Raw genomic sequence first — 27,065 nt, forward strand, 5'->3', positions numbered from 1 at the left:
TTTAATCCTTTTTCCTTATTGTCAATATGGATTAACAATCTTGAGAGTCCTTGATTTCTTTTTTCTGCTGTGTTATTGTACAACCGATGTTGTTGTTAAATTCTCATATGCAATGTTCTAATATAAAAAGTTTAATTAAACAAATTTCTTGGTTTGCGTTGGTTGACAGAGGTTACAATACTGTCAATAGAAGTTTTATGTTTCGTTATATATTTTTCATGCATCAACTACTTTTTTTTCTATGATAACATAACAAAGTATCAGTTTCAGAGTTGTCTACAACATCTGAAAGTTCACAAAGGGTTGCAATACTTAAATTATAAAATTTGGAGATTTGAGGTGTTTACCTTAAATATTTTGTTTATAGAAATAAGAAGATGTTGTATATTAATTGCCAATTGAACAACTCTTCACCATAAAACAACTAACATGGAAGTTTACAACTAACATTTTGATGAGAACTATCCAAGTCAGGTTGTCTCTGGGTGCTGTTTCTTTAGGTATATTGATTTTTTGTTTTAATGCCAAGTGATAAATAAACGTGAAATTGAGTGATTGAATGATTTTTGTTAACACCACTTTTGACACTATTGCTCTATTCGGTAGTGGTCAGTTTTATTGATAGAGTAAGCCAGAGAGCACCGCGAGAACCGCAGAACTTCGGTAAGAAAACTGATAATCCAATTAAGATTGGAGTCGAGCGTACCAACTGTTGATCAACTGTTGACATGCTAGTGATGCGGTAGCTGGACTACATAGAAAACTCAGAAACCGAGGCACAGGAGTTTAATGGAAGATTACACTTTATTAATTTCGAAAGTCTGAAACGATTTTTTTGACTTACTTTCACCAAGAATGCTTAATGCCTCCCAACAAATAGTTACCGGGGTAATGTCTATTGAATTCATCTACAACTTATTCATACTAAATTCAATTCAAAATCAACAATACTGTCACTTTCGAAGACATTACGGCTTCCTCTGTGTTTCTAGTTAAATTTATTTTGTGTTGTTTGGTTTCTGTCGCATTGGTTTTTAACCAGCTGGTTTTATTCATATCGTAACACTTCGGTATGTATCTCGCTGTGTTTCATTGTCAGAACCAAGCTGTTGTTGTGTTTATAATTCGATTTATATACTTGAAATTTGTAATAAAACTTTAGATGCAGAAAACATTAATTGTTGGTATTTATCTATGAGATATGTACGGAAGCGTATTAGCGCCACACATTTTTTTTTTTTATTTTTCTTCCTATGTTTGCGTTACAACGCAAACCTTTGCGTTATAACGCAAACCTTTGCGTTATAACGCAAACCTTTGCGATATAACGCAAACCTTTGCGATAGAACGCAAACCTTTGCGTTGTAACGCAAACCTTTTGCGTTATAACGCAAACCTTTGCGTTATAACGCAAACCTTTGCGTTATAACGCAAACCTTTGCGATATAACGCAAACCTTTGCGTTTAACGCAAACATTTGTTTTATCTTATTTCTTATTTAAGATTCAAAGGAAACAGTAGTTATTAATGGAGGAGGCCGGATATAATAAAATTTATCGCCTTTGTAGTAATTGCAAAGTAAACTGCTTGAATAATTAGATCATATCAATGACTAATAATGAGCAGAATAATATAAGAAGATGTGGTATGAGTGCCAATAAGAAAACTCTCCATCTAAGTCACTATTCGTAAAAGTAAACCATCATAGGCCGAATTACGGTCTTCAACACGGAGCATTGGCTCACACTAAACAACAAACTATAAAGGTCCCCAAAACGATATCCAAGTTACTACTAGTATATATATTACAAAGAAAATTGAGTAAATTGAGGTTATACCTAAGAAAAAAATCAACCCTGCTAATATAGCTATAACCGAATATAAATATACTTCCAAAGTAAGCTCTCGTTTGAGAACTGTGTAAAGTAGGTTACATTCAAACAAGCTACCCTTTGGCAATAAATGTATAGAATGAAGATGTTTTATTAATAAAATTATGTTCTCTCTATTCAAATTGCTACCCAAGCATCTTAAAAATACTTCATTATATTGAAATGAAAATTCAATGACTTTCTATCAAAGAATCTTGATCATATTCTGAGATTTAAAAAAAATGTTTCCTTATTAATAATTCATTTTAAAGCAGAAAGATCATTTTGTCTATTTGACTTGGAGGTTTCACAATTGTATGACATTATTTTTGATCTTTCAATTTTAATATGACTATATACTATATCTATTTTCTTGTTAAATTATATACTTTTCTGATGCACAAATCAGTCTTAATTTATGTATAATTGCACTTCAATTATTCCATTATTCCTATGCATATTTATTATAATGATTTGGCCTTGTATGTATGTTTCTTTTTTTATCTACCCGAAATGAATGACAGACGGACATATATACAAAACTTAATGAATAATTGAAATAAAGATGTTTGCGTTATAACGCAAAGGTTTGCGTTATATCGCAAAGGTTTGCGTTATAACGCAAAGGTTTGCGTTGTAACGCAAAGGTTATAACGCAAAGGTTTGCGTTATAACGCAAAGGTTTGCGTTGTAACGCAAACATAAGAAGAAAAATACAAAAAAAATGTGTGGCGCTAATACGCTTCCGTAGATATGTACTTCAATCACTTGATATAAAAAATTTAGATACAAAGCTCAATAAATTAATTAAATTTGTAAAATGTAAACTTTGCAATAGTTTTAAAACATTTTGGTTGGTCAAAAGATCTGAAACCTTATCACAAGGTAATAATAAATTAGAAAATTATTTCAACCTCAAAACTGACTTTGTAAAGGAGGCTTATTTATCAATTAAAGATTTTAGTATAAGAAGAGCTAGAAGAATAAGAATAAGAATACTCAGAGACATATATACACATATATGTCTCTGGAATACTTTATTAATCCAAACATGGACCCTTGCGGGTTTTAAATTTCATACAATGATTACAATGATTTGTGTTATAACAATGAACTAATAAAATGAAATACATGACAATAGAACACTGAACAGTTATTGCATGCACATGGAAGAGAAAGTAATATAAGAGACAATCAATTTCTGTAAGGATTATTCCCCTTTGAACAGATATGGTGTTTTGAGCTGCATAAAAATGAAATGCAGCCCCAACTTATTAGATATAAGGGTATTTTTCTCCCATGTACACACAGCAACCAATTACTAGATATTTATGTATATAACTATATTTCTTTCACAGTTGCAAGAATATGATAAGCACCTTAGAGATTTAACTGCAGTTTATTAATGCATATATAAGCATTTACATAATAATAGATGAAATATGCATACACATAGAGAAATATGTATTTAAATTTAATTTTTGAATTTAAAATATATATATGGATGAACTAAATAACAGAATTTGTGGATCTCAATTCAAAACTCTGGATAAGAAAAATACTTAACTTTTTAAGTATATGTTTATCTTCAGTGGTCATTAACCATAAAAATTTTGATTTGAAGTCTAAGTTATTAAAATTTCGACAGTGCTCATGAGCTTGTGCAAACAATGATTCCTGACATTTATTATACAATGGACAGTTTATTAAAAAATGAAACTCATCTTCAATATCATTATGAGAACTAAAATTACAAGTCCTCTGTGACCTTTCTATAGGTTTGTTCTTGTGTCGCTCTTTTTCTACTCGTAATTGGTATGCGAAATTTACATAAAATTTGTCTTGATTGAAAACTTTGAATATCAAGATATTTTTCCATTTGGAAATAATTTTTATGAGAAAAATATATATCTAGCTTTCTATTAACATTATCTTTATCATTGGACCATGCTTTTAAAAATAATATATGTAAAATGAGAATAAGTGCTCATGATCTTAGAATTGAGAAAGATAGATATAGTAAAAAATATATAGAGAGAACTCAACGTCTATGTCATCACTGCCTATCACATGGATCAAATTCTATTGAAGATGAGACCCATTTTACAGTAAATTGTCCATTATATAATGAACAGAGAAAATTATTATTTAATAAAGTTATCACTTTTTGTACTAATTTTAAAGAACTTAGTCTACCTAATGATAAGAAATATTTCTGGCTGTTCACAAATGAGCATTTACCAACTCTCATGTGCCTAGGAAATTACATTATTAAAGGTTTAGAACTAAGATCCAGATGTAAACAAAATATATGAAATGATATAATATTTTATTGTTATAAGATTTAATATAATAGTTATATAAAACACATGATGTGTTAGGCTCTGATCCTGTCCATAATGTTATAGTATGGCATTAGTTTTTTGTTTTGCTTTTTCCAATCATATTGTGTTGTAAAATGATGCCCTTTATGGGTTCTTGATTAGATTAATAAAATTCGTATCTTATCTTATACTTTATGATCGTGTTAATAAAAGTTCATGTTAACTCCCTTGTCATTGCGTTTGACGTTTTTCCAATAATTTAACGTGTAAATATATTTAAGTTCACCTTGATTTCCCTTGCCATTGTGTATGACATCTTTCAAATATTAGATAATATCAAATCTTCTTATAAATTTCTTCCGTGCAGTGATCAATAAATATATATGTATTTAAAAGTTCGTTCACGTTAATATAATTCCCTTGCTATTCTGTTTTAAATAATCCTTGCAAATATTGGATCAATCATCGCAAATCTTCGTTGTACATGGCGATTAGTTTTTTTGTTACATTTAACACAATATGCACATAAATGTAAACTACAATACATTAAGATGTCATCCTTACGACATGATCCTGGGTCCCATTAGGCCTCGAAGTTGTAGTATTACTTGCAGAGATTACAATTACTGTCATTAATATGTATTTGCCCTTACATAGATGTCATACTATAATGTAAACTGCCTGAATCTTGTTATACCTAGACTTATGATTTACATACTTTTCTGACCATCACTAAACATTGATATATTTGAGAAAATATTAAAAGTTTGCCAGAAGGGACTTTGTAATTGTTTTTTGGAGTTGACGGCATGAAAGCTATTTTGTGTTAAAATGATTTGATGGAAAATCATATATTACTAGCATAAACTATGAAGATTAATTATTTAAATTAGATACATAATATGAATGGATATATAAACAAACTGAGATGAAGAGAAAGTACTTTCTAGGAACTGTTACTTTTTATCTATTTGTTATACTTTCTTGCTATGTGTTTGTGAAGATGAGATTGACACTAAATGCAATGTCTAATACTGCATCTTTTTCACAAAGCACCATCAGTGTGAAAAAGGATAAAATGGAGTTTATAAATAGATGTAGGAGACGAATTGAAAGTAAAATTAAGGTATGTACATTTTTGAAAATAATGTTGTTGAATGAAAAATAGTTTTGTATACAAACATTTATTTTGTCAGAATGATTAATTATATTTTCATCTAGTTATTTACATACATAACTTTAAAACATAGTTGTTATACGATTATTGGCAGGGAAAAGAATAAGTTGGTCAGCTGGAAAAGATAAATAATAAACTAAATCCATTTTAAAAAATTTCAAACTACAAAATGATGTACATGGACCTTTTTTTTTAATGATGGTTAATCAATATGCACTTTTATTATTAATATCTAGGAAATATAATTAATCACTTAAAGTTAAACAAAAACGTTTTGTCTCTATTATTAATTTCATTTCTACATTTTTAAAAGTAACTTGGTTATGTAAAAAACTAAAAGTAGCTGTTGTTTTAGTAATTAAGGGATTGAAGTGTTTTGTTTTTAAGAAAATACTCGACCAAGAGCCCCCCTTTTTTTCTTGTATTATTTCGGGTATATGATTTTGTATTATTAAGGACGACCATCGTCTAAATCGTAACTGATGTATTCAGAAGTGTGTTTTTTTCTGTACGTAGTTACATGTATTAATTTATATAGTTTATAAGCTATTTTTATGTCAAGCTGCAGGGTACACAATATCAATTATGAGGCCTGACACAAAGAGACGAAAAGAAACTGATCATTTTGACACAAATAATTATGACAATAAAAAAGAATGAACATTTGTGGAAATAAAATTCTACGAACCCGTATGTCATTCCTTCAATTAAAAGTCTGTTAGTGTAAAAGAGTGCAAAACACTAAATATATGTCTATATTTCAGTAAAATGCGTTAACATAAAGAAAACTTTTTTATATGCTACATTATTTTCAAAATATAAGCTTCTGTCTATGTTTCGTAGCATTCCATGAAGTTTAGATTTGAAAAAAAAGTTATTGGCGCATAATATTTTCATGAAAATTAACATTTTTCTATAAAATCATGTAAAACCTCTGTCAAAGTATCATTAACTCTATGATTCTAAGAAGAGTACATGTATAAGTATGTACTTACATATATCTTAAAGAGGCGGCTGTCAAAGTATCATTAACTCTATGATTCTAAAAAGAGTACATGTATAAGTATGTACTTACATATATCTTAAAGAGGCGGCTGTCAAAGTATCATTAACTCTATGATTCTAAGAAGAGTACATGTATAAGTATGTACTTACATATAAAAAAAAAAACACAAAGGAAACAGAAATAGAACATTTCTAAAATTTTGCTCTTAGTGTTCACGACGATTTTTTTTCTTAAAGAGGCGGCTATCAAAGTTTGATAAATATCCATACAGATTTGACAAAGTTATTGATTCAGATGTGTAAAATAAAAGTTAAACCACAAACGAAACCTACAAATGTACCATTTCTAGCAACAACAAAATTTGTAATTATTCATGTTGCTATTATTGAAAGGAAAGGTTACATATGATAAATGTTTATAAGATGAAGCCTATGAAATACTTTAAAATAACAAATACATCAAAGCTTTATCTGCTGTTCTTCATCTAGAGATTTTCGAATAGGGTCAATTTGATTTAAATCTGATTTTGTGATATATGCTACTACGCTCTCTGGTGAAAGTCTTCATAAATGACAAGGATTCGATATTTCTATTAAAAGAGTATGTCTTTGAATATATGACACACTAAAAGTTGTTTCAAACTTACATTCATATTATTTAAAAACATGTACTAAAATCCTCTTAACGATTTAGGATTCTATCGGCAGTTTTTTTTCTCTCAGTCAAAATCATTTCTCGAAAGGTTTATTAATCTCAATATTTTCAAATACTAGTAAAATTGTAAACACGAAAAACATGAAAAACATATTTGACAAATATTATTGTTCCGAAAGAAGAGTTTCTTAATGACTTTATTTTTAATTCTAAATGTCACATTTACCGTTTTAAAAAAATGATGTAATGACGTATATTGTCAAAGGTTGTACAGTGACCTTTTAAGTTAGTTGTTTACATCCACACCCTTTTGTCTAATTGACAATCATACCACACCTCTTTTTATTCAACTTATTTAGATACTGTTTTTGCTTAACTTTCAATGGCAAATATTACACACATTTCCAGACGAAAACAAATCAAGTAATACATCAGGTAGGAAAGAAATGCAAAAATAACCGACCTCGAGTGAAGGAAAGAAAGTCTGCAGGATGACATAAGAAATCAGATTTTACCTTTTATGTATCATTAAATTGTTATAATTGACCTTTTTTTCTCTTTTCTGCAGCACCTAAACATGTGATAAAAAGATTATAACATGTCTTTTCCATATTGGCCCGGGTATCATCCCTCGACCCATATCGGCCCTCGGCTTAAGCCTCGAGGCCGATATGGGAGTCTCGGGATGATACCAGGGCCAATATGGAAAAGGGCATGTTATAATCTATACTTATATTGTAGTGATGCAAATCAGTATACACTGGTTTGTTGTTATATATTATGACCTGTTATAATAATATAACAGTTGCATGTAATCAATTTTTCTAAAAGATTGGATATGAGTTGGCAGTTATATTTCGCAGCAAAAACAATTACAGAGTTACCGGTCCTTGCCGGGATTGTCGCAAGACGTTCTTGTACTGAGATATTCTTCCGCATGCTTTAACACAATTTTTCGGTACGTGTGCATTGATATAATCAATGATTTTTTTACTTGTATATTTATACAATGCCTATATTGACTCTTTAAATTCAAGAGTCTATCTTAAATTGAGGGTAAATTATATGGCCTTTCAAATACCGTTTCGATCCCTAACATCACTGAAGAGACATTAATTGTCGAAATCCGGATCTGGTGTACACAAAAAATATTGACATCTTATGTTTGTGGTATAACATCTTGTCGACAATTTTATTGTTTTCTGTTTAGTATTAAATTTATATTAAGGTCCATTTTGTTACATCTTGTGATCAATTTTATTTGGCAATCGCGAATGGCAGTCAGCAGGGTTTAAGAACATCAGTTGTTCGACCTGTTAGTCAAATGCGTTTTGTTCAAATATCCTTTTTCACTTTTGTGGTCTTTCGGAACTGTTTATGCTGTATTTAGACCCTTCTACAACGAAATTTGTTTTACATGCACACGTATAAAAAAATGCGGTTTTTATCCAACGCAATCAAACTAGGTTTGAACGTAGTTTTAAATTAAGACTTGTTTATATATATATATACAATGTATATAACTGGTTGCGCTAGATATATCTTGCTCAGCCAACATGATACTATCTCGTTACGGGTATTACTACATGTCAGACGGGAGGTCCATGTTACCATATTTGAAAAAAACCTACCGTGTAAATATGGTGTTTAGAAGCTTAACTCAATTCTAAAAACATCGTTTGTGCATTTTATTTCAAACGGTTAGGTCTCAATTAAAAATGTCTCAGTTTTAAATTATGTTAAGGACTGTGTCGATTATCGTGTTTAGCTAAGAAATCAGGGGCCGTGTCAATAAAAGTATCCTAGGACATGTCCTAAGATAGGTCTTAGGACATTATTTAGGATGGTCTTAGGACGTGTCTGAGACATGTCTTAGGATGCAAAACAAAGCTGTCTTAGGACAGTCCTAACTACGATGGTCCTAGGACCATTCTAACACATTTATTGAATTGAAAATATATGTAGAGATTTGTATGACATAGATTGAATTGTATTTTAAAACCTATATGTAAAGAGAGGGAGGATGACTCTTATATAGAAAACAATTAACGCAAAATAAAAGTTAAAGTTTTTACGGAATACTAATAAATACGTTATTAAATATGATAAAAAATATATGAGAATTTAATACGAAAAAAAGTAAATGGTCACAAAACTTTGTAATATTTGTTCTACAATTTTAGTACATAAACTAGTTGTCCTTAGGTCCACTCGATTTCATTACATGTATCGAATCAGGATTAGGTAAAAAAGAAGTAAACTTTTTCCCATATCTGAATTATTTAAAATATGTTGCTTATGATGATAGTATTGTTTAGGCTTCAAAAAAGGCAGCACGAAATAATTTAATATTATACAAATATAGCCTTTGTATGAGGTTGATACAAGGACATATTGACCTGAAAGAAGTATATTGACTGAGGACGAAGTCCGAGGTCGATATACTTCTTTGGGTCGATATATTCTGTATTGACCTCATACAAAGGCTATATTTGTTATATTATTAATTTCCGACCATGTTTGTATCAAAATCGTCATTTAGGTTTGTTGGAACTTTATAGATATTACATAGTTTCCTTGACAATAACAACTTATTAGTTGTTATTTCATTTACTTTTTTTTTTTTGACATCTTATGTATTTGAAGATTTTTTTTCGTCAAATAATCGATCACGGATATCATTTGTTTCAAAACGTTAAACAATATCCTGAAATTCATTACATGACGTCACAAAGTATATCGGTTTTTAGATATTCTAAAAATAACCGTGCAATATGCTTTTTGACGGTCAATATGCTTTTTGCTATCCACCGTTTTCTCTCTACCTTCGAAAATATAGTTTAACATGTGACTATCCCTAAACGAATCAAATTTGTTAAAAATATACGAATTAATAATATAATGCAATTAAATCTTTAACAAACATTAAACAATACTTTTTTTTATTAATTTTATCTAATGATAGTTTAATATTGTATTAGTAATTTTAGTATTGAGTTTATGCCATATTTGTTGTTTTTATTACGTTTTAGGACGACGTAACCTTTATGACTATCCTAAGACACCTAATTGTATATCCTAACTTTAGGACCAAATTTAGGACATATCTTATTTTAAGAGACTTTCGTTAACCCGACTTAGGACTAAGACGTGTCCTAAGACCATCCTAAGACATGTCTTAGTCCTAGGACAGCTTCGTTGACACGGCCCCAGTCATTTATTCTTAAACACTTTTAAATTAGTTCTTAAACATGTTTATGTTATAGACATATCACGGTACAGTTAATGTAGTTACTTAGAAATGTGTTTAGATATTAGAAACAATCATATACAGCACGACAGAAGAGCCAACTATAAAATATAAAAATGCATTGAAAAGGATCGATACAAATCAGACAAGCATTTACAAAACATACACACGACCAGAGCGTACTTGAAATTACTGTAAGGTAGACTAAGGCGAAGTGTACGTAATTAAACTACACAATGGATTTTTTTAAAATTTCACATATGAATTCTGCTTGTAAAATTACACCAGAAAATAAAATAAAAAAGGGGGTAACCGTTTTCGTTTTTGAGATACGAGCCGTTGAAATTAACAGCATGACACTCCAAAAATACAAAGGATACATAGGGAAAATCATCAAAATTAGCAGATATTTTTACATTATCAAGATTTTCTATTTTGTTGGTCAACAGATTTTTTTTTAAAATTGATATACGCGATTCACAAATGAAAGACGAATCCATCGGTGCAAAGAAAGTCCTTAGCAACCGTGCTAGTTTTTACGCTACTCCTTGTTGAAGTTTGGTCTTTTGGCCGGAACATTAAAATTATACGGCGACGTCATTGTCTACAGTAATGACAACTATAAAAAAAATACGATCTAAGACTAATTTAACAGATCAATCAGTGCACATCCAACGGATTGAATGTAAAGACGTCATACATTGTAAACAATCTAGGAAAACATGAAATATTGCATTATCAAAATATAGGATCTAGAACAGAGTGCCTTCATAACTTTATAGCAATAACTATTTAGTTAAGTAATAATTTATTGGTAATGCAATCGTTGTTAGTAACGATGAAAACAGTATTCAAAGATCTTAGTACAATTTACATAGATCTATTATCAAATGGTTAAAATTTAGTTAATTTTTCGTGGCGTAATTTATTTAATCCGTCAGTTATGATCGTGCTAAGGGGCTTGGTTGATTGATGAAATAATTGCAATTTGATGTACGTCCAGTGGCAAATATTTCATTGATGCTCAGAACAAGATTTAATCATCAATGAAACAAGTAATATATTTTGCAATATAGGTGTTTACTGGGACGAAAGGCGGGATATTCAGACTGTCTCTGGTTAGTTGTGATACATATATGTTGGATAAAAAAGAAATCTCGCCCTGAAACTGCATACCGACGGATCCTCCTAGGATCCTGCCAGGGTTTCCAAACATAGAGAGCAAGATACTCCCTCTACACGAGGCATATGACTTTACGTATCTATCAGAACCGCACGTGGCTGTGTATTTATATATCCCGCATAGATAAATTAAAAGAACACCATGTACAACATACAAAGAAAAAGCACGGACTCTATAATAATTTTAATACGTAACATATAAAAAAAACAACACAAAACATAATAATGAATGCACATGCCATAATAAAGTATCAACATATATAGATAATAACGTAAATACTACGTCGCAAAAATAAAGTAATCCATGAAATGACAAAATAGCTACATAATACAATATAACAAAGAAACCACTAAAATTAATTTTTATTAAGTAACAAAGTACAAAACATAAAGAAGAAAAACGACAAAATAATGTATATTGTTACATATACGACAGACATGGCGTTCCACATGTTCAATGTTACATTATGACAGTGATAGCAATCTGTTTTAAAAAGTTCTGATGATTTGTAGGAATATTTGAATGCAGATATGTTTTTTACGTCGTGACTACAACCCCCATCTCTTTCATGAATGTGACCTACCGAATTACACTATTTACCAGATTTGTTATATTATTTATAGTAACATGAGCAACACGACGGGTGCCACATGTGGAACAGAATCTGCTTACCTTTCCGGAGCACATGAGATCACCCCCAGTTTTTGGTGGTGTTCGTGCTGCTTATTCTTTAGTTTTATATCTTGTGTCATGTGCACTATTGTTTGTCTGTCTGTCTGTTTTTTTTCTTCATTTTTACCCATGGCGTTGTCAGTTTATTTTCGATTTATGAGTTTGTCTGTACCTCTGGTATCTTTCGTCCCTCTTTTGAACTGCTGAGAACTTTTTGATTTCACAAGATAGTGAATTCCAACCTCATGGTCCACTAAATAATTTGTATAATTAGGCATTCGATTTAATACTACTTGTAGGCACAATTCAATTATTTTGATAGCTTCTTCATTGCAAAACCATGGTTTGATATGTACATTAATATTTATCATGGCTTATGGTATAGTATTCTGTATGAAGCGGGAACAAGAATTCATATTACTGAAATTATTTAATAGATATTTGTCACTGGACGTATCAATTAATAGCTTAAATACCATTAAAGAATGCTTGACATTAATAAGTGCAACTATCTTTAAAAGTAAAAAAAAAAAAAAAACATGAAAAGAATAGATATACAATTGCCAACATCAGATTTGACAATACATAAAGCCTGAGGACTATTATACTTGACGAATTCAATTAGTATCAGAGTTAAGAAACAATAAAATTCTCACCAAATAAAAGTAGATTTGACACTCAAGTAGACTTCTTTATAGAGTATCGACAAATATAGCTTCTTCCCTTTCTTTTATCAAATATAATTGTGACCGAAAATAGAGACATTCATTGTATCATATAACATGAATATTTTTTTCTGTAAAAATAAGTATAAGACTAAGACTGAATATCTGTTGTTCCAAATAATGCCCTTGGTGGGCAGTGTGACATTTAAACACACTAAACAATACATTATGAGTTTGTGAAAGATATAAATTGTGTAATTTTTTTTAAGAAAAAACGGAACCATCAAATTTGAAATCGTTACAATATTATTATATGTCACCTTCTATAATTAATAAAATACATATTATTCCCAAAATAATAAACGAAAAACAAATATGATATACAGCATCAAACCACAACCGCTGAATTACGGGCTCCTGATTTAGGACAGACAAAACCTTCCTCTAACCTGAGACAGTGGTGCAACAATATGAGAACACAATATAAAAATCAGTTAAATAGGGCTTAACTCATCAGATCGTTACAAAGCAGAAATGCATCTACCAAAACACAGAGTGGATGTGGCAGGGTACTTGTACATCCCAATAACAAAAAGACGCATAGTAAGGATCTGAGAGTACTATGTCTGAGAACAAATATTACTAGTATCCACACGACATATACATAATGATGTCATACTAGTATCAATGCACCAAGATATAAGCAATGGTTATTATTTTTGTGTGATATTAAGTAAATTAGATCAAACAGAAAAAAATGTTCTGTAGCTATATAAATCAAATTTATGACTACACAATTCTATTAGTGTCATGAAATGACATTACCAATTATCATACAGGATATCTGAATTTGAATAATTGAATATATATGTTTCTTTTTTTTTTATTCTGAAACATTGATGATATTTATAATTTATGATTAAAAGTGTTTAATTCTCAAACGAAATGAAAATGTATGTTTGACGCATAATTTTGGAAGATTAGTTGATTTGCTTTATTTTACAGTTGTTCATTTTCCAGATGAACACAAATGATTGCATCTAGCTATAGGGTACCATTACTGCATCGTACTTTTTAAAATTATTTTTCAATCTCAGATAACACAGAAATTGTGGAATAGTCAGTACAAGAGTCCCTGTTATCATAGAGAAGGAACATTACGTTGTCTGCCCTACTTTCTGGTAATAGGTTTTCCAAAATGTGGAACAACAGATCTATTCGAACGAATGAAACATCATCCAGAATTTATACCGTCTAAAATGAAGGAACTTCATTGGTTATCAAGATATCGTTTTATGCCTCTTTTTCGGCGAAATTCAACAGTTCAAATAGGTATTGTATCATTTAACTACTTGTATAATGTTTTGGTTGAATTGCATTGAAGTGATTAAAAATTAAAAAATGGCATACTGAACTAATAAGACGCATATCAACGTCGCCACCAGACTAGAAAACAACAGTGTATTCTTTTCCTACTAACAAAACACCTGCAATCAAAACATAATTTATCGTACACAGCTTCCATTTTTGTGACATATGAAATACCTATTTTTAATAATAAAAAAGGTATAAAATCGAACGCTCAGCTAAAAGAGATGGTGGTAAGTGCAGATAATAGAAGATGTGGTATGAGTGCTAATGAGACAACTCTACATCCAGGTAACAATTTATGAAAGTAAACTACGATGCATTAAACAAACCATTTAATCAGAAAAAAACAACAATATAAAACACACAATACACCTCCGAGCCATATTGGTAAATAGCTAGTTTATGATGAATATTACTCCATAGTAATACACGCTACCCTTTTATACATTGTTCTCACTCCGAGCCGACAAGTCAAGACAAAAACCAAAATGCCTCGTGCTTAGTGGAAAAACGTTGATAAGTAGAACTAATTTTCAATAATTTGATTGGAGCTGACCGGGGATGGATTCACGGTCTCATGCACTGGAAGTGAGCACACGATCACGAGACCAGCGAGGTGGATACATCAAAATATGAAATAAGTGATAGGAATAATAAAGATTGTGACGAACTTGCAAATGTCAAAAGGAAGTCGTATGAGACTTGTTTATTTCTTTAAGTTATTCACACATGATACGACCACACAATCAAAAGCAACAGAAATCAATAGAAGTAAAAGAGAGGCGAACGATACCAAAGGGACATTCAAACTCATAAGTTGAAGAAACACGAAGAAAGTATATTACATGTAAAAATGATTTCAGTAAACATCTTCTTACATTATACCCGTATAACTTTCACCTACTAATCGATAGTAAAAAATAATAATATCATAGTGTATCACATTCATTCCATATGTACTTTAAAAATTTGTTATTTTTCCCACTTCTTATAGAGAAATATTCACCAGACAAGCCCTTTGGCCTTCACCTCTACACACAAATGTTTGATGAGTTAGCTACCACACTCGAGACTTCTGAAGGACACTCTCATGCAATATCCGGTATGTTTGGGTTAGATTCGTTTCTGTAAAACTTTGCTATTGAGAGTAAAAGGTGCAACTTATTCCAGAAACAAGCGTCATTCACACGGAAATCTGTATCATACATAGCTCCGTCGATTCTGATGTTGCTTGACTGTAAATAGTCCACAAGGACGTCTGATGATCAAAGATATGCGATTGATTAATATAATTCAAGAAAATGATTGGGATATCCCAAGACCTTTGTACTTTAAATCAGATGACATGCTTTTAGAAAATGCAAATTTAGCACTTTTGAAATATGAATATGTGCGATTCAACTTACAAGACTTTCCGAATTGATTTTCCTCTGAGTTCAGTATTTTTGTGATTTTACTTTATGCTTCTACAAAATTATCGCTTTATTTAAAGAAAATTTGCCTGATTTGTCAATAGTTACAAGGTTGTATTTTTGCCAGTCCAATCTTGCTCATACTATCTTATATCGTCTTTGAGATAGATTTTCATAATTATTTCTTTGGAATTTGTATTTACTCTATGTGATATCATTCAACGTTAATTTTTCTGGCTTTAAATGGTCGTCGTCCTAGTGTCAGTTTTTTTTATTATGGCATTTCGTGTTTGTACACATTCACGACACAGTCATGATGAGTGTCTTATAGCAGACACAATGTTTTCCCTTTACTTTTTTCTTATACTATATAATCAAAAGTTGTTTCACAAACTAGCTGGATTATAGAAATGTATTTCTGAGTGTTTAGGTAATGATTTAAACTTACAATTATAATATATATATTAAATTTGATTCCCAAACGTACGGGAAGTGTTTTCAAATTAGATATATATATATATATATATATATATATATATATATATATATATATATATATATATATAAATAAGGAAAAAAAACTTTGAATGACAAGGAAGGGCAAAACATGGAATGGAAAAAGATAAAACAAAGGTTAGATAAAGGTTAGCGACTGTAAACACGTTTAAACCCGCTGCATTTGTTTGCACTTACCACACGCCAGGATCCGTTTGTTCAATTGTAGTTACTGTAGTTTGTCGATGCGGTTTGTCAATTTTTGTCATTTATCGTTTTTTTATATAGATTAGACCTTTGGTTTTCCTGTTTGAATTGTTTCACTCTTGTCATTTCGTTGCTCTTTATACCTTGCTGTTTGGTGTGTCTATCAAACATGTCTCCACTTAGGAAAATCCTAGAAATTGTCCTAACTTTAGAATATCAATTTAGGTGTCTTAAGATGGTCTTAGGATGGTCCTAACTTTAGAATATATTCAATTTCTTCTTTTGTACATGTTCACACGTATTATTGTTTTACCAGTATTAAAATTCTCCGTATTTATATGAAAAAATGCACGAGATTTGTCTTTGAACTGTTAAATATTGAAATTTTGACACTTCGAATTCAACTCACTCAAAACATGTAATGATTTTTACCGATTATATATATAAAAAAAAAATAACTTTAACGATTTAAACTTCCGACTAAGGATATTTTTTATTACGTCTTAACATACAGTAAGATTCGTCTGAGATAGCTTCGAGAAACAACTTAAGACTGTTCTAAGATGATCCTAACCCATTCTAAAATTGGTCAAAGATATGTCTTAGGAATAATCTTAGGATACTTTCGAGAACACCACCCATAGTTTATAATTATTTTTTTAAAATCTTATATAATACATTGTTATAACTTTTGTCTTATGTTTTGTTATATACAGTTTAAATCTATAAATATTATACAATAATCATTTATTATCTGTAATGTAACACTTATGGTTAGATTCTAATTAACTATATTTAAGAAAACAAAATTATTGATAAAATAAGATCATATTTTATTTCTTTATATCTAATTTGTATTTTCTTTTCCGCCAATACTTAGGACATCGGCTAGGACGTCCTAGCTAAGATATTCCTAAGATAGCTTCGATGTGCATGCTGAGATGTGTCGTAAGTCGGTCCTAACTTTATCCTAAATTCTGTCCTAAGAAATTCTTAGGACGGAACTTAGGACAGTATCGATAAACAGGCCCCAGGCTTATAATTTGATACAAATGACGAGCGTTTCGTCTACATAAGACTATTCAGTGACGATCATATAAAAAAAGTAAAAAAGCCAAACAAGAATAAAATTGAAGAGCATTGAGAACCCAAAAATCCAAAAAGGTGCGCCAAATACGGCTTAAGTAATCTATACCTGGGATAAAAATCCTTTCAATTTCGAATAATCATACTTTTTGCAAACAGTTAATTTATAATATTGACCATATAATTGATATTCAAGGCAACACCAAAGTGCCTACTATGTGGCTGGTGATACCTTTGAATAAAGCGTGATTATATGATTTTAATGTTCATTTTTTCAGCTGACTTTAGTCCATCTACGATTTGGGACAATGATGTCTATTCCTATATCAATAGTTTTTCTGTGGGCCCAGAATATTATACGCAGGATTTTGTGCATCAGCTAAATCCATGCATGAAACTGATTGTTATGATGAGAGATCCAGTTGAAAGGTAAACAAATTAGCAAGTTATACATGATTGCCAAATAGCTAAAGAGCATAATTATCAAAATTTTATAATAAAAAATGTACAAAAAAAAAAGAAAGAAAAAGACGACGAATGGTATTATGAATATATATACAAAGAAACAAACTTACTTCGAAGTCTTAAAAATTATTATGACCGACGATCAACACCCTTCGGACAGTTTAGACAAACAATTTATATTATAAAAAAAAAAAATACTTGTTCATGTACTTGTTTAAATTATTAAAAACAATTTTTTAGTCCAAATTGTACCCCAATTTGCTTCTCTATAATGGCCATTCAGTTTCCTAAATGGTTAGTTTCCCTAAAAAAGCTTTCACAGTTTTGATTTCTTTAAAACAGTAATACAAGGACAAAAAAAGTAATGGGCTTATTACCTGAATTTGTTTTAATCATAGTTTGACTGACTGTGGACAGTTAAAAGTTTTGAATTGCTGGAAATAAACAAGAGGAAAGGTGTCATACACAAGTCGATGTTTTACATTGAACGTTTCAAATACCAATCTCCGTCGTAATTTTTGAGATCTTAGGATATTGTACAAGTGTCGCTGTAAAACATTAACTCAATGCTAACCATCATTAAACTGTTGTGATTTAAAGAATAAGATTGTTGTCCTGTGTATAATACTTATTTTAAATGTTTATTTTTGTAGATTATATTCCGACTATTTGTTCATAAATGGTCAAAATACAGCACACGAATTCCATAAAAAGGTTAAACATGTCATTAAGCTCTACAAATCGTGTTTAAAACTCAAATCGCCACGAGAATGTTTCCAGGACTTCAATTTAGCCAGAAAATCGAAGGTACAAATATATGAATTATGAAAGAGTCAATTTATTTATTCTAACAAATTCATTTGACGTATCGTTTCTGTAAAACGATTCAATATGTATAACGAGGAATAACTCTTGTATATTTGTACTAGGAAAACCAAATTCAACTAGTATGTGGTAATTGCTACGATTAGCATAAACAATTATATCATTTAAAATTCTGAAGATTTTTGAATTCCTTCATTTTATTTAAAAAGATTAAGAGGTGAAGCCAACAAGGCCAGCTTAGAAAATTATGAAATTTATTAGATTATGAATTTTAATATAATTCTATAAAATAGTAGAAAAGGTATATGTATTTGAGTTATTCACTTGCAATAATTTGACCATATTGAATCTGTATAAATGTAAACTTCAATTTAATCTAATAGCTAGAGATGGATACCGTTTGCATTAGTTTTAACATATTTCATTGTTCAAAAATTACAAATGGATAAGACACAATTTTTTTTAACTTAGTAACGTGTTCTCTGCACGTATTGTTTGTGTTCAATTATTTAAGGAAAAAGAATGTCAACATTGAAAGTGAAACAAAGGGGAATCACTTGTTTGACTGATTTGATTCACAAAATCATTCTTATACAGGTAAACATGATGATTAACATATATTTGTAATTTATAATATGAAATTAAACAAACGTAGAAAAATCCAAATATACGAGTTTGATATCTATATTTATGTTTATATCGCTTATACGTCAATCAGAGGTCTTCGGGGGTCAACTCGACAATTAATTAGGTGGTGTCTGACTAAAATACAATTCAATTCAATTCAATAGTTTCTTCTGTCAATAATATGTAATACAAGATTACATATAGTGTAAAAATAAATAGATATAAAAAGAGAGCCATTCTGTACAGAATTATAAGAGACTATAATATAAAAAAAAACATTAATATCTGTTAATCATCAAAAGACATAAAATCACTATTAGAATGTGTTTCTTCATCAATATTGTTTTTCTTCAAAAATCAACAATATAAAGAACACGATAAAATAACATGGGGTTCATCTTTTAAAATATATATACAATTATCACAGACACGATCTTTTAAAATTATTTTTTCAAATATCCCCGTTTCAATTCTTAGTGGCGCTACACGACATTGAAATTTTACAAAAGAACTCGTTTGGGAAAATGGCATTGGATTTTTACAATAAGTGTCCGCTTCAATATAGTTCTTAAACACATGTAGTATGTACAAAGCTTGTTACCACCTTTACCAGATAAAGCTTTCTTTGGCTGTAATGAATTGCATTGCCACTGTTCAATATATTTACTAAACATTTGAGACATTACAGTATTGCCAACTGAGGTACTATCAACATATTCTGTTATGATACACAAATGTTCTGCATTATACCAAGAAAAAGATTTTCTTACATAATACACACTAAACGAACTTTCATATTATATACTTTTTTATAATATTATGTATAAATGCTTAACATTGTTATAAATCAAATATGAGTAAAATCGGTGAATATGAATTTAACAGCCAGTGTCCCTTTAGTTTAATGTAATATTTCAGTGGTTGTGGAGGTGCAACTGTTTATATTTTGTAATCGCCAATTTTTAAATTGTCTCTAGATCTGAAAACTTATCAGCATTCTGTACAAAGTGAGGCAAATCAAATTTATTAAGAAGGTGCCGTATCACCAGCTAATGCTATTTATTTGATGGGCGTTTTATCAGCAGGTGTGTGATATAGGCTTGATTGACTAACTATAGATCAGATGAAGTTTCATCGTGCACTCTCATGACGAAAATCTTAGTTTTGACTAAATTTTTGGCCAAATTTTGATAGATCTTGTTTCTTGCAGTTACTTGCCACATATATCATGTAAATGAACCAGCATAATTTTTTGTCCCCCTAAAAATAAATCGAAAGGACAATCAACAGTTTACAAAACATTAAATAAAAGTGTAAAGATTGACCAATACGACCTACACAAAAAATAAGTGGTAAATTCATTGACGAATGTTGAAATTGGTATTGTTACAACCTGTAGCTTGTTAGAAAACTTACAGTACTGTAGTCTGCCGATATACATATATATCCTTTGCAGAGTATGCTAAAGGTGCAATACCACCATTGATTTTTCCCTATTAGTCTTTGTTGAAATTACACTTTTCAAAAAATTGTGAAGAAGGTATCTTTGTTTCAATTTAAGAAATACTTGGTATGAGTTAATGTTTTATCTTGTCAAGTAATATTTGAAAAAAATTCTTTCATTTCATTGCATATAAGAAAAAAAACATCACTGGAAGATAACCAATCAAGTTTTCACCTATTTTCTATCTGTGTGCAAACTTTAGTAACCATTTAACCTCAAGTTTCCAAAATATTCTATAGAAACACCAAGAATGTAGAATTAATTTCCAACAACTGCCAATTTAAGGGAATATTTTTTTCAACCATTTTTCGTTTGCAACTGGATTTGACGTTCTATGATTTGATGGTATTACACCTAAACTGAGCTTTTATGTATTTTGCGCAGTACGAGAGGTTAGTACGTCATAAATATAAACCATCTTTTTAATGACACTTTCAAAAATAGTTTTAATATCTTCACACGAAACAAACTCGAAACGAAAACTGGATATTATTTAAGATTACTCAATACTTAGGATATTGTCCTCATTTTGTACAACCTCTGCTAGTCTATTGGCTAATAAATTATCCGTGTAGAACATTATCGAACTTTGCAATAACCATTCTGAAGTACGAGCCACAGTTAAATCAGCTTTATTATTTGCATGTTTTACTTTAAATTTTTATTTGTGTAAAGTCACATTTATTTTTTTCTCTTGAAGAGTCAATATATTCATGTCCACCGATTTTAATCAAATTCTCACATTCGACTTATAATAACATACTTAAACATATATCAAAATAAAAAAAATCTAAAATAAAGAACTTACGATGAATAAACGTGAAATTGTGTATCAGCATTTTGTGTATTTTAGTCTAGAAGTTATCTAATTAACCATTGAGGTTACCTTCCGAGAGTTGTCGACAGTTATAAAACCAGTTGTTAACATTAACAAAGTTATAAATAGATAGCGAACTTGTGCAATTGTATGTTCCTAAGTCTGTTTGATTTTATATGATGGCTTTAAAATATTTTGATAATCATTTTTACCTGTATAATAATGAGTTTTTGTAGATCGAATCGGTCAATTAAATGTTTTACCCCTTTTCACTTTCAATGTTGACATTATTTCCCTTTACTAGCTGGACACGCTTAGTTCATCTCTAGCTAAGAGGTTCAGTAGAATTTTACATGAATACGGATTAAATGAGGTAAATTTATTCACTTGCAATATTTCTTTGCTTATTTTGACAAAACTGAACCATAATGGCTTCTTAAATGAATTTAATTTCACTATTCCACTTTCATTAATGACGTCTCGTATGTAGTGTCCATCATCGGTCTATATTTCCTCAGGTAAAGTATTCATCAACTTTATCAAATAGAAGTTTACGTTTTTTCTTGTTTTTTTTTTATTATAATAAAAAGTATGGGTCACAGAGCAATGTTTCACGCTACAAGTCGTACAAACTTGAATAGCTTGTTCTTGAAAAAAAAAAAAAAAATTTCGTCTTATAAAAGAAAACTATGAGATAAACGTAATTTTGTAAAAATAAATGATAAGATATATATATAAGGATTGTACAATGTATGTATGCTATTAGAAAATAAAAATAAAAAAATGCTGTCACCGAACACATTTTGTTTCTACAAGTAATACAATAAAAATTTCACTATCATTCCAGTATAAAACTTTAACTATCAGATTTGTCTCCCCTTAGATGGTTAAGTCTCAAAAACATTTTGTGGTTTTGGTTTAAACAATTGGACAATGCAACAAATCACTTATTTTGATAAACATTTTTAATTAGTAAATCATTAAAGCGACAGAAAAAGAGTGCATTTGAAATGTTTAAACTACTTTTTATGTACGATTCGAAATAGTTCACGATGTTTATTGTGTACTGTAGTTTATTGGAGATTGAATTATTTGTAAGCTCTACTATACCCTCAAGCGGATATAATTTTACCCAATGTTATCAACAAAAAACACCAAGTGCTGCAATAATTGATTGAAATTCTTTGAATAGTTTTAAATACTAGTCGTTTCCGACTCGACGACGGGTGTAGAATGTGGAGCAGGATATGCTTATCTCCCTGATCACCCATCACCCCGGTTTTGGGAGGGATTCGTGTTGCTCAGTGTGTAGGTTTTTATGTTCAGTTTGACTTTTCGTTCTTTACAATGGCTTTGTCAGATTGTTTTCGAGTTAAAATATCCCTTTTTCATCTTTCACTTCTCTTATACATGATACCCAACCATATGTAAAAGTTTCTGATATTTCATTTGGACGCGTTGATTCTTGTAGGTTTTCAAATCAATACTAGTATATTTTGGATCATTTTACCTAGGATTTATTTTAATGTAGATCATCTTTTATTGAGCTCATTATTAACTTGGAGGTAAAAGAAGCAACAAACAACAGCCATACAATACTTATAGTAATATGTTCAATTTCAGATAAGATTGCGAATTGGTGCGTATTCCGTCTTCATTCAAGAGTGGCTTAAAGTTTTTACCCGTGATCAACTGTATTTTGTACGGATGGAAGACTATGTATCCAACACAAAGAAAGTTCTTGAAGATATTTTCAATTTCTTAGATATGGGTAAGTATCAAACCAATACATGTATACATATATATAAAAAAAAACCCTCAAATATACTACTTGCAAATTGCAAAATACGACCGCAATCTTAGTTCTTTTGGATCCATCAAAAGGCAAAATAAATTAAAATTTAATTTAAAACATTAATCAAACTACCACATCTGAGGTCATATTAATTTCTTATGTGTTAATGCAGATCAGGTATCTTTTTCTGAGTATCCATTTAGGCATGTTGCAAAAATAACTTTTTTTCCAAGTATCATTATCTTTATATAACACATTTTATTTTCGTGTTATAAGAAGACATGTAGTCATATCATGTTATAAGTAGACATGTAGTCATATAATGTTATAAGACGACATGTAGTCATATAATGTTATAAGAAGACAGCCCGTTCCTTTATATGATGGAATTTGTTGCAGTTCAGTGTTTCTGTTGTACCGTTGTTTTCCTCTTATATTTGATGGGTTTCTTTCGATACCCGGCTATGATTTTTCTCAATTTAATTATGACTATTGAACAGCGGTATACGACTGGTGCCTTTTTGCAATATAAACAGAAACATTTAATACTTGAAAGTTTAAGATTAACCTATCAACAAAAAATATGTGTAAAAAGTGTATTTAAAATTGTCAAAAGAAATTCGTTTTTTAAACTCTTTTGAATTCGAGCGTCGCTGATGAGTCTTTTGTAGACGAAACGCGCGACTGGTGTAAATACAAAACTTAATTCTGGTATCTATGATGAGTTTATTTACAACCAACCACTGGGTCGATGTTTTAATTTCCCTAGGGTATCACCAACCCAGTAAACAGCACTTCTGTGCTGACACGAATTATCATTGATATGGTCATATTTATAAATTCACTTTTTATAAAACTTTTAAAATTTTGAAATACTAAGACTTTTCTACCTCCGGAATAGATTACCTTAGCTGTATTTGGCAAAACATTTATAAATTTTGGTCCACAAAGTTCTTCAACTTTGATCTTTTTATGGCTTTTTTAACTTTTTTTAATTCGAGCGTCACTAATAAGTCTTTTGTAGGCGAAACTCGCATCTGGCGTAATTACAAAACTTCATCCTGGTATCTATAATGAGTTTATTTGCTTTGTATTTTAACGAAATACAAAGTCCGCAACTGCCAGTTTTTATATTGAAATTTGAAAGTGCTTTAACTAACAAGATTTTTAAAGATTTGAGGTAAAGTCCGAACAAGGGAATTTAATACACTTTTCATCACTTATAAAAATTTTGCAGACATTGACCTATTGACGCCATACACATGGTTGTGAGGTAGGGCGCATTCCTCTTGGGGCTATTTACACAATATTGCGGAACAAAACACATAAAGTTAAAAGAGCATTATCATTTTTTATCAAGAGCTCAAGCTTTAATAACCTGTCAATCATTAAAACAAATTCATTCTGTTATAATGACATATGCTTTGTATTTTAGACATGGTGTCGGAGGATGTTATGAAGCGAATGTTGCAGCAAACTCCCTCGAACACAAGACAAAGCAGGGGGATTTCATTTGAGCCAATGTACAATAAGACACATAAACTTTTATCCCAGTTTTACGGTCCGTTTAACCATAATTTGTCAATGCTGTTACAAAACAAAGATTACACCTGGCACGAAACATAACTCAGGGTACTTACGAAGAAATGTTAAATTTGTTTGTTAAGATTTTATTATTTATTTGACACAATGTTTTTATTTTTATATATATAATAAAGTTTCTTTGTTAATTGATTGTTACTTTTCTCACCACAAATCTTAAAAAACTAAATGAATAATGTGTTTATGTGTATAAGCATCTTCTTCAACAACCATTGTCAATTAATTAGAATGACATTGTGGCATAACGCATGTATGAACAATGTAGTTCGTTATCCTCAACTTAAGTTACTTACTATGGGTTAGCATTGGGAAATTACCCTTGAATACCTGCATCTGAAATTCCCAAAAGCCTTATAGACTTTCTAGTGATAACTTATGTATCTTCCAAACGAGGATATATGTCAGTAGGCTCTTTTATGGGTTGTTGGAACAAACGATGCCTGACTGGATACCTAGACATCCAAAACTCAATTATTTTGATAGACTTACAGCATACTTTGCGAACACTGTGTATCTGCAAAAATATAAATGTTGTAAACAGTATGCTAGCGAGTAAAAACGGCAAGCGAATTAATTACCATCGCAGTAACTAAACAATACCTTCCCCCAATGTAAATAATATATGATTTAATACTTGTATTTGATTTTAACTTATTACTGGTGTTGTTGTTATTATTTTAAACGTATATGGTATTTATTTATTGTGTACTATATTATTTTTTACAACGTTCCGATGTCTTTGTAAGACTGATCACTGACTATAAGTATCACAGGACGTTTAACAAATAATCTTTACGAAAAAAACCCCAATCATGTAACCTTAAAAGTATCGGATCACAGGGAAATGATACTTTACAAAAACAGTGGTAACTACGTCTACAAAAAGTAAAATAACAAAAATACAGAAATATATTTAGCGGGAAGTCTGTAAGCAAATGGCAAGATCAAAATCAATCATCACATCAAACGAATGGTTAACAACTTTCTCATTCCTGACTCGGTACAGGAATGTTTATATGAAAAACATGGTGGATTCATAGATACTGACAAAAAATAGTTACGAAAAAGATAAAATAGTATAATATACAATGAAAGTATTTCTGGAAGACAAATGATCTTCGTTGGTGTCAGTATTTTTCATAAAAAATAAAGAAACTATAAAATGACATACTCATAAATATGTTAACTGAACGACCAACAGTGCCAAAGTCCATTCGTTGTGCTGAATTAATGATAAGTTTTCTTACTTTGAGATGTTATTGCATCTTGTTCGTTTACGGTATATATTTAGTTTGCTATGTTGCTGTGCGACTAAGTAGACATATATAAAACCAGGTTCAATCCACCATTTTCTACATTTGAAAATGCCTGTAGCAAGTCAGGAATATGACATTTGTTGTCCATCCGTTTGATGTGTTTTATCCTTTGATTTTGCCATTTGATTAGGGACTTTCCGTTCAGATTTCCTCGGAGTTCAGATTTTTTGTGATTTTACGTTTTAGTAGTGATTAGTGAGTTATGTAGTTTAATTTAAAACAAACTTTTAAGTAAGAAAAGTATATTGTTAATTTTTAATTTCTGTGTACTGTGGGAATCACACAGCGAATGCAAATGGAGTTATATCTCTCAACTAGTTAATAAAATATTCCAAATCACGTACTTCCTATCATAATTTCCTCGATATAGGGTTGGTGCTTACAAGGAAGATATTAAACGAAGGTAAAACAGACACGACGGGGGCAACATATGAAACAGGATCTGCCTAATCTTTCAGAGCAAATGAGATCAACCCCAGTTGTTGGTTAGGGTCGTGCTGTTTTTTATTTAGTGCTTCGAATACTATTGTTTGTCTTCTTTTTTTTTAGTCATGGCGTTTTTAGTTTGAATGTCCATCTTTTGGTATCTTTCACCCCTCTCTTCTGGTCAACACGTCGAATGCTACAAACGGAGAAGCACGTTTACCATTTCCTGCATTCTAAACACTTTTCTGGACTGAATTTTTTAGATAGATATAAGAACGCTTAAATCCAAACACTGAAAGCTTAGGATAGTATAAG

General features: G+C 30.4%; 1 protein-coding gene across 1 annotated transcript; it reads left to right on the top strand.

Annotated features, from left to right (window-relative positions):
- The first annotated feature begins 4,854 nt into the window (after positions 1 to 4,854).
- Positions 4,855 to 25,136, top strand: LOC143079294 (carbohydrate sulfotransferase 15-like). The gene is made up of 7 exons (XM_076254544.1): positions 4,855 to 5,321; positions 13,900 to 14,134; positions 15,168 to 15,275; positions 17,652 to 17,802; positions 18,492 to 18,645; positions 23,235 to 23,382; positions 24,842 to 25,136. The coding sequence occupies exons 1-7, from the start codon at positions 5,124 to 5,126 to the stop codon at positions 25,030 to 25,032; spliced, it is 1,185 nt and encodes a 394-aa protein (XP_076110659.1). The 5' UTR covers positions 4,855 to 5,123; the 3' UTR covers positions 25,033 to 25,136.
- Positions 25,137 to 27,065: the final 1,929 nt, after the last annotated feature.

This window comes from Mytilus galloprovincialis, chromosome 6 (genome assembly GCF_965363235.1).
Source record: "Mytilus galloprovincialis chromosome 6, xbMytGall1.hap1.1, whole genome shotgun sequence".
Classification (NCBI taxonomy): Eukaryota; Metazoa; Mollusca; class Bivalvia; order Mytilida; family Mytilidae; genus Mytilus; species Mytilus galloprovincialis.